This window comes from Quercus suber, unplaced genomic scaffold (genome assembly GCF_002906115.3).
Source record: "Quercus suber isolate HL8 unplaced genomic scaffold, Cork oak 2.0 scaffold_687, whole genome shotgun sequence".
NCBI lineage: Eukaryota > Viridiplantae > Streptophyta > Magnoliopsida > Fagales > Fagaceae > Quercus > Quercus suber.
This window is the reverse complement of record NW_027070128.1, coordinates 327231-343174: the sequence shown is the minus strand read 5'-3', so window position 1 is coordinate 343174 and position 15944 is coordinate 327231. Positions and strand designations below refer to the sequence as shown.

Here is a 15944-nt window from a genome sequence, read left to right as displayed (position 1 = left end):
GCACCAAAGGAATCGGGTTCTTTCTCTGCCTAATACTCTTTTCTTTCTTCCTGCTATTTTTAGCTTGAAATGCATTCCTTCTGAAGATATCTAAATATAGGTAAATTTGTCACTAACCCGTGCGTGTACGGAAAAAATTATTAAAAATAAAATTTTAAAAAGAATATGTTACTAATTTTGTTTATATTGCATCTTATTTATGGTAATTCAAATGATTAGTTCATATATAAGCAAACTTGTTCAGAGTCAAGCTGAATTCCCACCAGCAGTATCACTTTTTTGGTTTAGGGGTTGTGGGGATCCAGCTTAGATATAATTACACTCTCCAATGTCAAAATCAACTTCAAAATATGCAACGCAACTGTTGATCCATATATCCTTATTCCTCAAAAGTGTGTCAAAGCACATAACTCAAACTATTGCTTTATCATCCACTCATTTTAACTCTTTGAGGCCTTCCGAATCTTTAAAACCTTTTTCACAATCTTTTGCTCTTCAACCAAGAAGGCTCGGATTATCCTACAAAAACAAAGAAATTAACTTAGAACATGTCTATTGAATCTAGAGGTGGCAAATGGGCGAGTTGGGTCATAAATGAGTTGGGTGTGTAATTATCTATTTATCCATTTATGACCCATTTATGTATAAATTAATTATCAATTACCCGTCCAACCCATTTAATTAGTAACCCGCCCATTTAACCCAATATGACTCAAATACCTCTAAATTATAAGACTTGCTTTTGTCATAAGTTCTGCAATTTGTGAACCTTGTTTAATTCCACAAGTTGAACTATTTGTTACAATTATTGGTATTTGAAATCTCGAATGAGCCGTTCTCCCTCCTGGCAACAATAATGCAGCAATTCCAGATGATGCAACTGCAATGACAATCTTTCCTTCTCAACGCAATCGGCATATAATGGTTTTCCAAAGATAAGTCTTCCCAATTCCTCCATGTCCATATACAAATAAGAAGTCACTTTTATTTCCCAAAACAGAATCAATTACTGCATCATATACATCCCTTTGATCAGAATTAAGACCATTAAAAAGTTCAATATGTTCCACTATCAAAGAATCTCTATCATAATCCAATTCTTCTTGTAATATTCTATTGTTACATTGTCTCAGAAGCAATGTGTTTGGATATGGCATTGTTTCAAATTCTTGCAAAGACCTTCCACTTCTTATCAGAATTTGTTCTATATCACTAAGTGCATAATTCTGCAATTGGAAGTCATCAAGATGTAGATTGTCATAACATAAAACTACTCTCTGACGATGAAGAATGTCCTCAAATAATAACTGCCAATTCGAAACCCATAATTTATAGGGGTCAGAAACTTCACAAAAAATCAGCATTGTGACGAATAGCTCATGAAGTTGTTTTCCTGAAGCCCAATGTGACGCATGATTTAAAGCTTCATGCCATTCTTTATCATCATCAACCAAACCAAGCGCATAACATGCTGATCTGAAATCTGAATATACTACATTATTTATAGTTCTTATTTCTTTAAAGGATCGAGCTCCTTTAACAACATTTAATAACATACGTAAATAAAAACGCTCTCCACTTACAGGATGAGCATAATATATACGCCCTATACATCTTCCAGACTTTCTCAATCTCCATTCCTTGTCTTTTTTATGCCAAACCCATTTTGTTGGAAACTCAGAATAAGTTAATTCCCTTGCTTCTTCATACAATTCATTTGCCTTCATCCACTCCATAAATTTACTTTTTTTGATATCTGGTCTATCAATAACATTATCTAAATATTCAGTATCTTTAAAAACAACTGGCTGTTGATTTTCGATATGGAAACTAAGTCTTTGGACAGCAGGTTGTCGATAGTGGATTTCGAACTCAAATATCCTCCAGCATGCCTCTATGGCAGACACATATCTACAATTTAAGTATCCCTTAACTTCATCCGTGTTTGTCATATTTTGCATTCCAGTAGAAGCATCAACATGTAAATTTTCTTCAAGAATCAAAGTTGCACGATCAGGTCCCTTCGTAATATACTTGAATAAGTATTTGATAGACCTTGAACAATTACACCACTTGACATTTATGTGAGCTTGAAATTTCACCAATAAGTCAATATTGTGAGGAACTATTTATCAATTATCGAGTTTAACCCCGTTTCTTTCAACATATATTCCATTATTCCTTCTTCTATATATTGGGAAACCATCATTATCAACAGTGGTTTGAGAACAAAATTTCTTAGGAAAGTGTTTCACACATTTGTTCTCAATCATACAACTTGCCCTTGAATTTACAGATCCGCAAGGACCGTGGACCATGTATTGTTTGACAGCATCATAAGCTAGTGGTTCCTTATTAAAATCTGGAATTTCTGCTGAGATTATCTTGTCAATTTCTACAACTGTAGGATGTTTGTCATAATTATGCAGAAAAAGCAATATGTGTGCATGAGGTAGGCCTCTCTTTTGATATTCAACGGTATAGACAACTGGTAACCAAAATAGCAAGTAAATATTAATATAAAGTAAATATGAACACCAAAAGGAATAAGAAATCACTCTTCCAAAGTGTACCTGCAATCACTCTTCCAAAGTGTCGACCATGCTTTAAATCGTTTAAAAGTTGATCAAGTTTTATCTTAAATACTCTTGCAACCACATCAAGTCGGTCTTCAATTTTCTATCCAGGTTTCCTAGATAGGAAAAGCTCAATTTTCCGCCATTTTGCATTACATGTGAAGGTAATAAACAGATCTGGATAGCCAGCCCATCTACAGATCGCCATTGCATCTTGATAATTTTCAATCATATACCTTGGACTTCCTATGAAACTTGAAGGTAAAACAAATAATTTTCCAGTAGATGCAGGGGTGGTATCACCTCTCATAACCGCATCCTTCAATCCATTATACAGTTCAATCCTCAGCTTTTCTTGATTGTTTTTCACCCACATAAGTCTTATTGCCTCAATACATGTATAGGCATCTACATCAAATTGCTGAAATAATCGACCACCAAATATCAACGTATGTCCCTCACCATCCCGTTCTTGCAATCTGAATGCATAATACTCTCTCATAGTAATAAAGTCATTTGTGTCAGATCTAACCTCATCTATATTTCTGCACAAAATGCCAAGCCTAAAACCATCCTCACCATATGGAAATAAAAGAGGATATTGCAATGCCATGTACGATGGATGCAACTCATTGATCCTATGTAACCCTCCTTCTTTTAATTCCACAATAATATCACGAAATGCATTATCAACACCAATATCACCAACAATGACTGTAGCAATTTTAGAACATGTAGGAAGATTGTACTCTCTTCCATCTGTAGTTCGTGACCCGATAAGACGTAATCTTAAACGATGAATATCACGTTCTATGAAATGATCTCTAGACATACAAAATATCTTCACTAAATTGTTTGTCTCATCAAACATGTGAACCAATGCATCAACGATAGATGGATCAATGTCTTTACTAACTGTATTGCTACTAAAGACATTCATTCTATGTTGGACTTCATTCTCAGTATCATAGAAATATAACTGTGCAAATTGTGGATCCTTACCATTATTAGGAAGAAGTGTTCCAATCCTATGATGGGTTTGACCATTAAGTCTGAAAATGTATGAGCTTCTACCATCGTTAACTCTATTATCCACCTTGCCACCCATGGATGTCATTGCAAACATTGCGTTATAACTCCATATTTGAGTTCTAAATTTTTTACATCGTTGTCCACCAAGAGGATCTAATAACTCATTAAGAAGAGGAGGTGTTTTTTTAAGCAAAGGCAACTTCACTTTGCCCTCCATACAGCACAAAGAAAACTTTGGAATTCTAGGCCTTTTAGATTTTACACTTCTCTCTTCATACCATAACACCGCACCACAATGGTTACATACATAAGAAGGCGGGCCAAAATTCCAAGGTTCAATAACATTTTCATGATTGACTACCATATTGTCTCTCCTTTTTCTTTTTCTTTTTTGGGCAATGACCATTTTTCTGTATTTTCTACTTTTAGCAACGACCTTTTTTCTGTATTTTCTACTTTCAGCAACTTTATTTTGTAAAGTATTTTGTATTTCATTCTGTTTTCTTTTGAATCGCTTTTCAAACATTGTCCTCCGTTTTTTCTGTCGTTCTAATCTTGCATTTTCCATTTTCTCTTTTACTATTATAAGATGGAAAAACGAAAGTAAAATTAGTATTTGTTTTAAAAGTGAAAGATGACGTATTTACTAATTTTCTCAAAGCTACTTTTGTTCAAATTTTTTTTTTAATCAAACATCAACAAATGATAAAGAGATACGAATCTAAATAAAACCAACAAAGGAGAAATTTGGCTGTACTAACCTCTTAATTTAATTCAACAATTCTTCTTGAATAGTAAATAAGGGTCTTAAAATCCAAAGCAAATATGATAAACCTACAATAGCAGATGAGTATGTAAATGCCATTAAAAACACAAAACATGGCAAGTTTATTTGAAGTAAACAACAAAAAAATATAAGTTCACTGAAATAATTAAAAATGTAGTAATTAATACTAAGAATTTAATTAAAAATATAGTAATTAATACTAAGAATGTGACATATACAATTAAAGCAAATGAATAAACAAAATAAGCAAAGCTTACAACATCAACAATTACATATTTAAAGACACTGCCAATTAACTGAACCTAATAGCCTAAGCAATACAAAAAATAAAAAATACCAAGTCTAATATAACTATTTTGAAATAAATGTCAAGAAGGAAAATTAAAAAATAATAATAATAATAGTAAGCATTCCAGTAAATAAAACCAATAAATCAAAAGAGAAACAATAGTGAAATTAAAAACTTTAAAAGGAAAAATACAAAGGTAAGAATAGAAGTGAGTGTGATAAATATGTTAGAAATCATAAAATTTGGTGTAAACAACCATCCAAACCCACAAAATGTTCATCCAACAGGTACAAAGTATCAGTCATAATAGAACATGATAGAATTACAATGACAATACCAACTTCAATTCCGTGTGGAGATGGTTTTCTAGCACGTATAGTGAAATACTTCAATTTCAATTACTTCATCAAAGCAGAAACAAAATTGTATCATAATTATATGATTTTGAAATTATGTAGACACAAATAAAACTGAAGCACCACTTCAAAAACCGAAAAAAAGTTTTCTAATCAATCTAATGAATCACAAAATCAAGGAAAAAACAGAAGCTAGCATCTTGCTATATTTTAATATTTTTCGTCACACTTATAATAGTAATTGAAAGCCTATAAATGCGTACTTTTGGATGAGCACATCAACCAAAAAGGCTTCACTTTTACACCAATAAAGAGAATGCCTTTATTACAAAAGAAGTGTAAGACTATTTTTTTGCAAAACACAAATTGCAAATGCAGGTATCAATTATACAAAAAGGTTTTTAGAAATAAAATTTATAACAAAAATCTTTGGCAAAAGTATACTACAATTAGAATCCCTAAATATAATAATAATTTAAAAAAAACAATTGAAGAAACAGATTAAAAAACCAAACAGATATGAAGAATGCAACTGCAGAAAAATACTCTTTTCACATAAACCATGCATGTCACTTAAAGAACCTGTCTCATAAATATGGTCATTAGCTTACTCTTCATGAAAAATAAAATAAAAAATTGAGCAAATATTCAGAATTGAGTTACAGTTGGTACAATCCTCCATGGATTTCAATTTAAAAATACATTTGAGCAGTTCACTGAGTTACAAAGCTAAATTTTCAATAAAAACTCAAAAACTAACATCAAATGGTGGGTGCATGCACAAACTAAATATACAAAAATGGCTTGAAATTGTAATTAACAATTAGACAACCCTCACTATTACAAAATAAAATGTCTCAAAAATCAACCAATACAAACACAAATAAGTGAAATTGGTTAGAAAGCATAGTAAACAAAAATCTGAGATTTCCAACATCCTATAATGCTACTGGAAATAGGGTTGAAAAAATTAAAGCAGTTCCTACTTTCTATTAAATTTAAAAATGTAAATAAATATCAATAGAGACATATATCAATAGAGAAATAATAATAAAATTAATTATCAAAAAAGGAAAAAAACAAAGGCAATTGTAGTCTCCAAGCATTCAGATTTTTATGAAAACACAAACTAAACCAAAATCTGCCTAGCTTAAATAAATTTAATCAATACTACAATAGAACAAAAGAAGGACTCAAGAAATTGCAAAAATAAATGACGAATTAGGGTAAGAGATAGGCAAGCCTTCTGCTTGAAACGCTAATTTAATGGAAAAAAAAATGCCTATCTTCTACTAAACCCATATATCTTTGAAAACCCTAGAAACAGAAATTGAATAGAAAACCAAAAAAAGGGAGAAAAATGTCTAACTTCTGAATTTTCAATTGTTGAAAAACAGAGACGGGATTGTAGAGCACGAACAGAGGTTTTCAATGTTGCTAGTTCGATCTGTGTATAGGGAGATGTAACAAAGAATCAAAAGTTTAAGTGAGTCCGAAACCCATATATCTTTAAAAACCCTAGAAACGAAAACTGAATGGAAAACAGATAAAGGGAGGAAAATGCCTACCTTCTGACTTGTCAATTGTTGAAAAGCAGAGACGGGATTGCAGAGCACGAACACGCTAGGCCGATCTGTGTTTGCTAGTCCGATCTGTGTGTATGTTTTGATAAGTAAGAATGAAATGGTTAAAATTAAGTCTCACCGAATCCGATCTGTGTGTATATGAAGGAGCAACGAAGAAACGAAAGTTTAAGGGAGTACGAATTTTGATTGGGAAATTTGGTTTGGGTTTTAGGGCTTGCGCTTTCTCCCTTCTTTTTTTTTTTTTCTTTTCTTTTCTTTTGATGAGCAGCTTTTGTTTTTTATAAAGGTTTATGATTGTGTCTGAAACTGAGCCTCTCCAACGCACTGTGCGATTTTTTTAAAGGGTAAGTTGTATACGTGTCAGCATTTTAAGGGATCATTTTGCCTTACGTGTCAGCACTTGGTAAAAACTTCTGCTATTATATATAGTATTAGATTCACAGTCACATACGTTTTTAAATGTACTTCCTTTTTATTTTTTCCCCATTGTACACGAATGATAGTGGAGCTCTATGACTATAGGACAGTCCCATCAAAAACAATGATCAACATGTGAAAACCATATAGACTATAGTGCACAAGTTACATTTTTTAATCATCATGGAAAATTATACAAGAAAAAAAAAACTCTTTGTTTGAAGAAGAAACTTTTACGTTTACAAGGAAAATTCCAAAAAAATTGTCAATTAAAGCTCGAATGCCTTTGGGCTACAACCGCTAATTTATATACAAATACATTAGAGTAACTCTAGAAAGTCTAGGAAATTCTACAAGAAACAAAATACTTTGTTTGAAGAATAAACTTTTACGTTTGCAAGGAAAACTCCAAAAAATTTGTCAATTAAAGCTTGAATGCCTTTGGGCTACAACCACTAATTTATATACAAAAACATTAGAGTAACTCTAGAAAGTCTTGGAAATTTTAAAGGACCCCAAATTCGTGGTAGGCATGAAAATAGACTTGAAAAGAAGAAGGGAAAAATCATGAAAAAATATCTTAACAGGTTCTAATGAATACCCTGCCATGTAAGGAATCAAGTTTGAGTAAAATAATCCTAAAAAACCTCTAAAACATGGAAAATAAAATTATATTCTAGGAAATTTCAAAAATTAAAAAATATTAAAAATAATAAATAACAAAAATTAAACAATATATTCTATCCTACATCAAATTTCTCTCTTTAGTAAAACACGTCCTTTAGCTCATATTTGGGATCCGTAATCTTCCATTCTACGAAAACAAATACCTCAAATATCTTCACTTTTTTTACTTCTTCAGGCAACTGACAAGTTTCAACAAATAGAAATTGACAATCCAATTAAATATTTCAACCCCAATAAAATTAATAAACTTTGGTATGTTGCTTCCTACTAAAATAATAGGATCTTCATTTTTGAAATCATTTGATTTGATTTCATCAAGGCCTTTGACATTTTTCTCAACAATTCCACGTCTTGATCTTTTGCTTCACTCTGATGTTCATCATTTGTCTCAAGAACATCCATTCTATCCTCTTTGATTTCAAAATAAATTTTATGCAAATTATTTTATTTTACACAAAATTATTCGACTTGTGATACTAAGGCAATATTGTATTTAGGAATGCATCTATAAATGGGTTTACCATTGTTGCCACGACTCTGATTTGCCTCTAATGTTGTCTTCCTAGCAAAGGAGATTGGTGAGTTCTTGCTACGTACACATTAACTTCAATTTACATCACGTATGGCTTGCTGGGTGTAACGTTGAAACTAAAGGAAATCGTTTCTTGTAAGAAATTCTTTTTTGAGATCTTCGTTAATGGAATTGCTACGGTCACATTCATCAACCATCAGACTAGGATAAGGAACCAAACTTTGATATATATCAACATGCATAGCAGGTCACCGCAAGAAACTAAATACACTTGTCTCAAGAATAAAATTTTTAAATCCTTAAGGCTTGACTGAAGCATTTACGGACGAGCGATGGTTGATTTCAAAGAAAACAGTGCGTGGCGGTGACAGTCTAACGTTTCAAAAACCGAAGTTATTGAGTCAACTAGTGGGTTCAACCAAAACCTGATCCGACTTAATCCGTGGACACTCTAGATACATGTAAGATTAAAGAAAATTGAAAGTAAGGAAAGAAGAAGACAAGAGTAAGAAAAGTACTACAAAAAATTGACCCACAAGGTGTCATCAAAACTATGTGCCACATTATTACAGCTCATGCTGAAAAAAAAGAAACAGGAGATAAGAAGAAAATAAAAGAAAAAGTATAAGAAAGCTATTTGGATGTTTCCTAATTTCGACTCCAAGTCCAAGTGTACAGCCTCTACTGGTACACAATTAGACACCGAAAGCTAGATAAGCAACACTCGGCACGTTAAGGGGACCTGTATGTGAGTGCATCTGCTATTTCAAATAAGGATAATAAAAAAAAATTGCTTCTATAGAATAAAAGTTTGCTTAAGATCCATTTGCCAAGAATTTTTTGATTTATTTTTTGAAAGCTTTTTTTATTTAAAATTTAACTTGTTTTATCTATGTAAAACCTCACTTTTTAAAGTATATTTTAGTCTACTTTCAATTAAAAATAATATAAAAATCTAAATAAATTACTAAATGAATACTTAGTCGTTTTTGTGTCTGACTAATATGTATATATATAAGTATCAATAAACACATTACTGTTTATTAAAATATGAATAATAATCATTTATTAGAAATTAAAAAATTTGCAGTTGTTTTCTTCTAGGGGAAGGAGAGAGTTATGCGTAAAGAAAATCTAAAACGTAGTGATGGCATGGAGAGAAAAAATTGGGTTGGGGTGGGGGTAGAGCTGAGCTAGTTATAAATTTTTTATTATTCTTAATTTCAATTTAGTAAATTTCTATAATAATATTAAAATTTGTCATTTACTAAAAATTTATTTATTCGAGAAGGGTTTTATAAAGATAAATTATAACAAAATTCATGATTAAAAATTACGTGCGAGAGACTAAGAAAGTTTAGTATAGATAACATGGATACATTTGGTGCCTGAATAAATCCAATGCACTCTTATTCATTAAAAAATAAAATAAAGAAATGTGATCTAGTTCATAGATATTTTAGGGAGAAGATTTAGTTTGAAGCCTTCAGTTTTTTTTTTTTTTTACCCTCTCCCTAAGCAACTGGAAAGGACAATTATATATATATATATTACTTGCATTAATATTATGTAATTTTAGAGCTAGTGAATCACTTTTTATTGTTAATTTTAGAGGAAAATTATTGAATATTCTAAGAGTATCATAAATGTGTATATCATCATCTTATATGAATTGTAAATTTCATTATAAATTTAATTAATAGAATTCACAATTATATAAAAAAGAGTGTACGCATTTATGGTATTTTTAAAATATCTAATAATCAGCCAATTTTAGATATATATAATTGGAATAATTGAAATAAAGAAGAAGAAAAAATACGGTACGTTCACGTGTTCACATCGTGAAATGAACTCAAAAATAATGCAAGTCGTTTCTCAAAAAAAAAATAAATAAATAAAATAATGCAAGTCTTCACTGCAAACCCTAAGCTATATCTGCCAAACCTCATGGGTCATGCCTTGCTGGAGCCTCAGAAGTATAGTTCAAAACCATGTAAAATCATTATCAAAAGACAGCACACAGAGAGTGAGGATATATAATTAAAGAAACCCACAAAAACAAGACTCTAAGAAAGAAAGATAATTTACCAAAAAAAGGAAAAAAAAAAAAAAAAAAAGATAGAAATAGTAAATTACGGAAAAAAATGGGCAAAACGTGAAACGTGGACTCAGCAAAATGCTGAGTCCAAACGGCCTCAATAAGTTCAATCCTTTAGTTTTAACAACAATAAATTTAATTCAAACGGACCCATTATCAAAAGACAGCACACAGAGAGTGAGGATATATAATTAAAGAAACCCACAAAAACAAGACTCTGAGAAAGAAAGATAATTTACCAAAAAAAGAAAAAAAAAAAAAAAAAAAAGATAGAAATAGTAAATTACGGAAAAAAAAGGACAGTAGGAGCCATGGAAATCTGTGAAACTGAACGGGTTCTGAAATCGAACACGGTCACAGTTATACTGATCAGGCAGTCACGGATTTGATTTCGATATTCGCAAAGTACCAACTACACTACAAACTCTCCAATTAAATTTCTCTATGGAACTATTGGGAATCCTCTAAAATTTTCCATGTTTTTTTTGCAATTTCGTTTTCTAATTTCATAGGGCCCTCATTTTTTTTATTTTTTCTTCCAGCCATGTCAATAGAAATAGTCACGGGTTGCCCATAAAATTCAGCTATATAATCCTAGGTTCAAACTCAATAGGAATTAAAACTAATAGTAAGCTTGTAGAGCCCCAAAGCCATGATGAGTCCAAAGATTACAGCCATGTTCTTCATCATCATGATTTTCATGTTGAACGTGTTGCCACCAGTACAAGCTTGTACTCCATCATGTTCACAGCCACACCCACCTTCCCATCATCCAAAGAACCCTCACCCAAAGCCACCAACTACAAAACGCCCACCACAACATGGATCAGGACACCCGATAAACCCTCCTGTAGTTGTTTTACCCCCAATAGTTACACCACCTTCTACTCCCTACCCACCTTACGCTGGTAATCCTCCTTCTGGAGGAGGTGGCGGCGGTGGAGGTGGTGGAGGAGGAGGAGGAGGTGGTGGCGGCGGCGGCGGCGGTGTTCCTGGTTTCAACCCTCCACCTTCTACACAACCAACTTGTCCCATCAATGCACTTAAACTAGGGCTTTGTGTAGATGTGCTTGGTGGTTTGGTGCATATTGGATTAGGCGACCCAGTTGAGAATGTTTGCTGTCCGGTGCTTAATGGTCTGCTAGAGCTTGAGGCGGCTATTTGTCTTTGCACTACGATAAGGCTTAAGCTTCTCAACCTCAACATTTTTATTCCTCTTGCTCTTCAGGTTCTAATTACTTGTGGGATGACTCCTCCCCCTGGTTTTGTGTGTCCTTCTCTCTAAGTGTATTTTCATTTTCAAACTGGGTACGAGATTACTATGAGGTTAACTAAGGCTAGCTGTTTGTTTTTAACATTTTTTTTTTTGGGCGTGGTATATTGTGTGACTTGAACTAGCTGCTAGTGTCGGAGATCTTCTTAGTCCCTTGAGTTAATGCCTCATTCAATAATTGATTATGGTGGTGTTGGCATGGGATAGGAAGGAAAGGTGTAACCTGTGTTGCTTTGGAGGATGGCGATCCATTAAGTGCATTTGAAAAGAGAATAGTTGTAGAGCCTTCAAGGGATCGAACTGCATGCCGTCTTAGAATTCTCGGATGTTCTAAATTTTGGGAGTTGATGTTATGGATAGAACTCTGTATACTTCCTGTATACTTAGGGTTTATCCTTTTCTAAGCTTTATAAAATCCAAGTCATAAAAAATTTCATATGTGTGATGAGTTTATTTTTACTTCTGCTTGATGACTGTTAATCTCTCTCTCTCTCTCTCTCTCACATACCATAGCTAGTTAATATGATATTAAACGGGTTTACAAAATGGTTAAGAAGGGTATATCTCTAAGTTTAGTGCATGGCGAAAGTTTATAATTTTGAATAAGTTCAGAGCCTCCTTTGGCCCTGAAAACATTTTATAATGTTAATATTTTTACAATCTCTTTCAAGTGTTAGATCCCAGAAATAAGAGTTGGCTCCGATCAAAAAGAAAAATAAGAGATTTCCTCCAAAAAAGAAAAAGAAAAAAAAAAGAAAAAAAAAAAAGAAGTGGTCTCCAAAACACAGTTGTCCGAATGATTGCATTCAAAAGAAAGACTGAGTTTTTTAGTTGCTAACTGCACAATGCACGTGCAAGTTCAACATAATAGGATTTGGTTTATATTATATTAGTAATGTAAGTTTATATTGTAAACACATAAAATATGTGACAATATATATTTGTAAAAATTGTACAACATTACTAGTACAATGTAAAATAGAATTTTTTTCTTTTCTTTTCTTTTTTTAACTTTTTTTTTTACTAAATATGAATTTGATAACTATGATAAATATTAATAGAAATTTATTATAATTATGTTTACAAAATATAGAACTATCTATTTTAGTATTATGCATTTATTATTATTGTGTTTATATATAGAATTATATAATTTATTATTTTAAAAAATTGATGCATTGTTAGAATCCTCAATAATTCAACTTTCTAATTCTCTTATTCATTCAATATGATAGTTCTTTGAGAGAACTAGTCTTCCACTGAGTTTTCGAGGGAATCAACCTCCAAGTTAGTCTCAATGAGAGCTAAGCAAATGCATTCTTATTCAATTACCTCTGTTACAATCATCTTAGTCTTATACTAGTTATTGTATTACTGTTGGTACACATATTACAGCTCAACATTCCAACTAACAATGTACAATACTTTGATGCTTGTTTTAACTAACTTTGTACAAGTACTTACTGCATACAATTATCACAGCTGTGATGTCTTGTACCTAACATGTATCAAAATTCTAATGGAAGCTTTTATATATATATATATATATAACTGCTCATTTTTAACTCACCAAAAAAAAGAGTAATACTAGAATGAAATTTATTGGTTTAGCTTTTTCTTCTCTAGTATGATGAGTCTAGCTTGTTGTTGAATCCAATTAGTGAATGTTTAATAAGAACAACTTTCTCTTATACCTATCAACTTTGAATCATTCATGGGTTCGTGGGTTGGGGACTTCATCAGATCCAATATGGATTTTTCTTGTATTTGTTTATGAGTTATGTAAATAAGTTTGATTTAAGGATGTGTAATATATGCAATTTTAGATTTTTTTTTAATTATTATTTAGGGCTAAAATTATTGTTGTTAAGTTTGGTTGAGATTCAAAATATTAAATGAAAAAGCTAAGCAAAAGAGATTTAATGTTAAAAATGTTTCGAAGAAGAAGATAGATTTTAAAAAATTTAAATATAAAATGATGGTGATTTTTTTTTTAAACATACCTATAGCAAGCTAATAAACTTATTTATACTCGTTAAAGTTCAAAAAAAAAATTATAAGTTTTCAAGTATAATGCCATTAATAAGACAATCATCATGCATCGCGAAAAAAAGAAGAAAAAGAATCACCATAGCATTTGCTTTATTTTGTGGGTTTTAGATTTCCAGTGTCAAAGTTTCCTTATTTATGTTATAAGAAAATTATATATATATATATATTTAAATTTGATAGTTATAATAAATGAGAAGCAAATATTTGAACTTTGGCTATCTTTTTTTTTTTTTTTTTTTTTTTGAGAACCAACTTTGTGACTTGTTCATCACGTTTTGGACTCCATAGGAAGAGTCCTATAAGGAAAAGACTTCCGCATCAAGGAAGGGATGTCAATCTCAAGCCACTATAAAAGCCCCAATACCCTCATAAGCCAAGGTACGCATAATTAACCCTCTCTAGCACTCTAGAGTTGTGAGCACTTTTTCTGACTTGACCTTCGGAGGGTATTTGGCCGGCACCACACCGGTGCTCTCTATTAGGTCCTCTTTTTTCTGTGCAGGTGTCGTCTCGAGGGTGCGAGCATTGTGCAACTCACTGTTGATATTTTCGACATCATCATAATGCCATTAATAAGACAATCATCATGCATCGCGAAAAAAAGAAGAAGAAAAAGAATCACCATAGCATTTGCTTTATTTTGTGGGTTTTAGATTTCCAGTGTCAAAGTTTCCTTATTTATGTTATAAGAAAATTATATATATATATATATATATAAATTTGATAGTTATAATAAATGAGAAGCAAATATTTGAACTTTGGCTATCTTAGTAAAGGAGAATAGGTTATACTATTGAGCTAACATACTTTTGACAAAATTCACCATAGTAACAAAATACGTAATACTACAAAATCGCCAGTCACGAACTTTCTATTTTTAAAAAGACAAAATTTAGTGGCAACGAAATATTTTCTATAAATTTCTTTTTCTTTTCTATTCTTAGTGATAAATTATAAATTCTTCCAAAAGTTTAAAGGCTTAGATTTCACTATAAATTATAATAAAGGGGTCAAACACATAATTTTTTTAGTCTTTTAAATGAGAGGTAGAATGAGGATAGAGTTTGAACTAAAGACTATTCACTTTGATATTTTGGCTTAAGTTATTTAGGAATTGTTTTTTCTTTTTTGGATTTTTTGTTGTGGTAAACATGGACTATATTAAAGCAAACTAAGTATCAGTCACAAGGACCGTACGCATTAAGGGTCTATTTGAATATAGTTTATTTTGTTGAAAATTAAAAACTGAAAACACTATAGCAAAATAATTTTTAAATGTGTGAATAGTGTCATGAGACTCATTTTTAATAAAAAAGTTGCTGAATAAGGAGGTTAGTGGGTCCCGTGAATAGTACACGGGACCCATTGAAAACTAAAAACAGCCATAGAAACGCACTTTTCCAAAAAAAAAGAAAGAAATGCAAACGTCTGCCACAGACGCGTATCCAAATGCATACTAAGTACACATTTGATACAACTTTTCCCATGTTTATGTCTATGTCTGCACCTTTTTTTTTTTTTTTTTTGAAGCGCATTTATGACTTTCTGTGACTGTGGTGGTTTTTCAGTGGGTCCCGGGCACTGTTTACANTTATATTTCCTACACATATTTTGTTTTTAGCAAAATAAGTGGCTTTTCAAATGATCTTAAGTTACAAATGCTGTTACAAAATAGGCCAAAAATCATGAAGCAACAGGTGTTACAACTCCACAGTGCGAAGTGTATGTCTAACATACAAAAACTGCTTTGAATTTAATCACTTACTATTATTCTAACAACTTAGACTACCTTTCCTTTTTTTTTTTTTTTTTTTTTTTTTTTTTTCATGTTTATATTAGGGCTGCCCATTATGAACTTATAATAATTCTGTAAATGATTTTTCAAACTTTATCTTTTGAATTAATTACCACATATTTTAGGATTATGATCTTAAATGGAGATAGTTTAATTTCACTTAAATACTTATTATTTTACAAATCTAAAAAATTTAGTGTCATATTATTCAAAATCTATAATTATCATATTTTATGAGTGGGATTTTAAATTAAGTGACATTATAATATATATATATATATATAGACTTTAAGTTAATGAAATACTAAATAAATTTCTAATTTTCATGAAATGAATTCTCTATATTTCTAGGCACAGAGAAATCCTTTTCCGATTTCAGAATCAAAATCATGTAAATTTTTGTCGTTTTATATTGTTTATCATTGTGATTATTTAACGTTGCTTAACGAAAAACATATATG

General features: G+C 31.4%; 2 protein-coding genes across 2 annotated transcripts; one reads left to right on the top strand and one right to left on the bottom strand.

Annotated features, from left to right (window-relative positions):
• Positions 1-902: 902 nt before the first annotated feature.
• LOC136064429 (uncharacterized) lies at positions 903-3702 on the bottom strand. Its single transcript, XM_065766169.1, has 3 exons — positions 2733-3702; positions 2204-2401; positions 903-2089 (listed from the first exon to the last, which is right to left on the bottom strand). Exons 1-3 carry the CDS (start codon positions 3700-3702, stop codon positions 903-905), a joined length of 2355 nt encoding a protein of 784 aa, XP_065622241.1.
• A 7238-nt stretch (positions 3703-10940) lies between these two features.
• On the top strand, positions 10941-12074 carry LOC112023387 (36.4 kDa proline-rich protein). Its single transcript, XM_024055995.2, has one exon. It carries the CDS (start codon positions 11016-11018, stop codon positions 11646-11648), a length of 633 nt encoding a protein of 210 aa, XP_023911763.2. The 5' UTR covers positions 10941-11015; the 3' UTR covers positions 11649-12074.
• The last annotated feature ends 3870 nt before the right edge of the window (positions 12075-15944 follow it).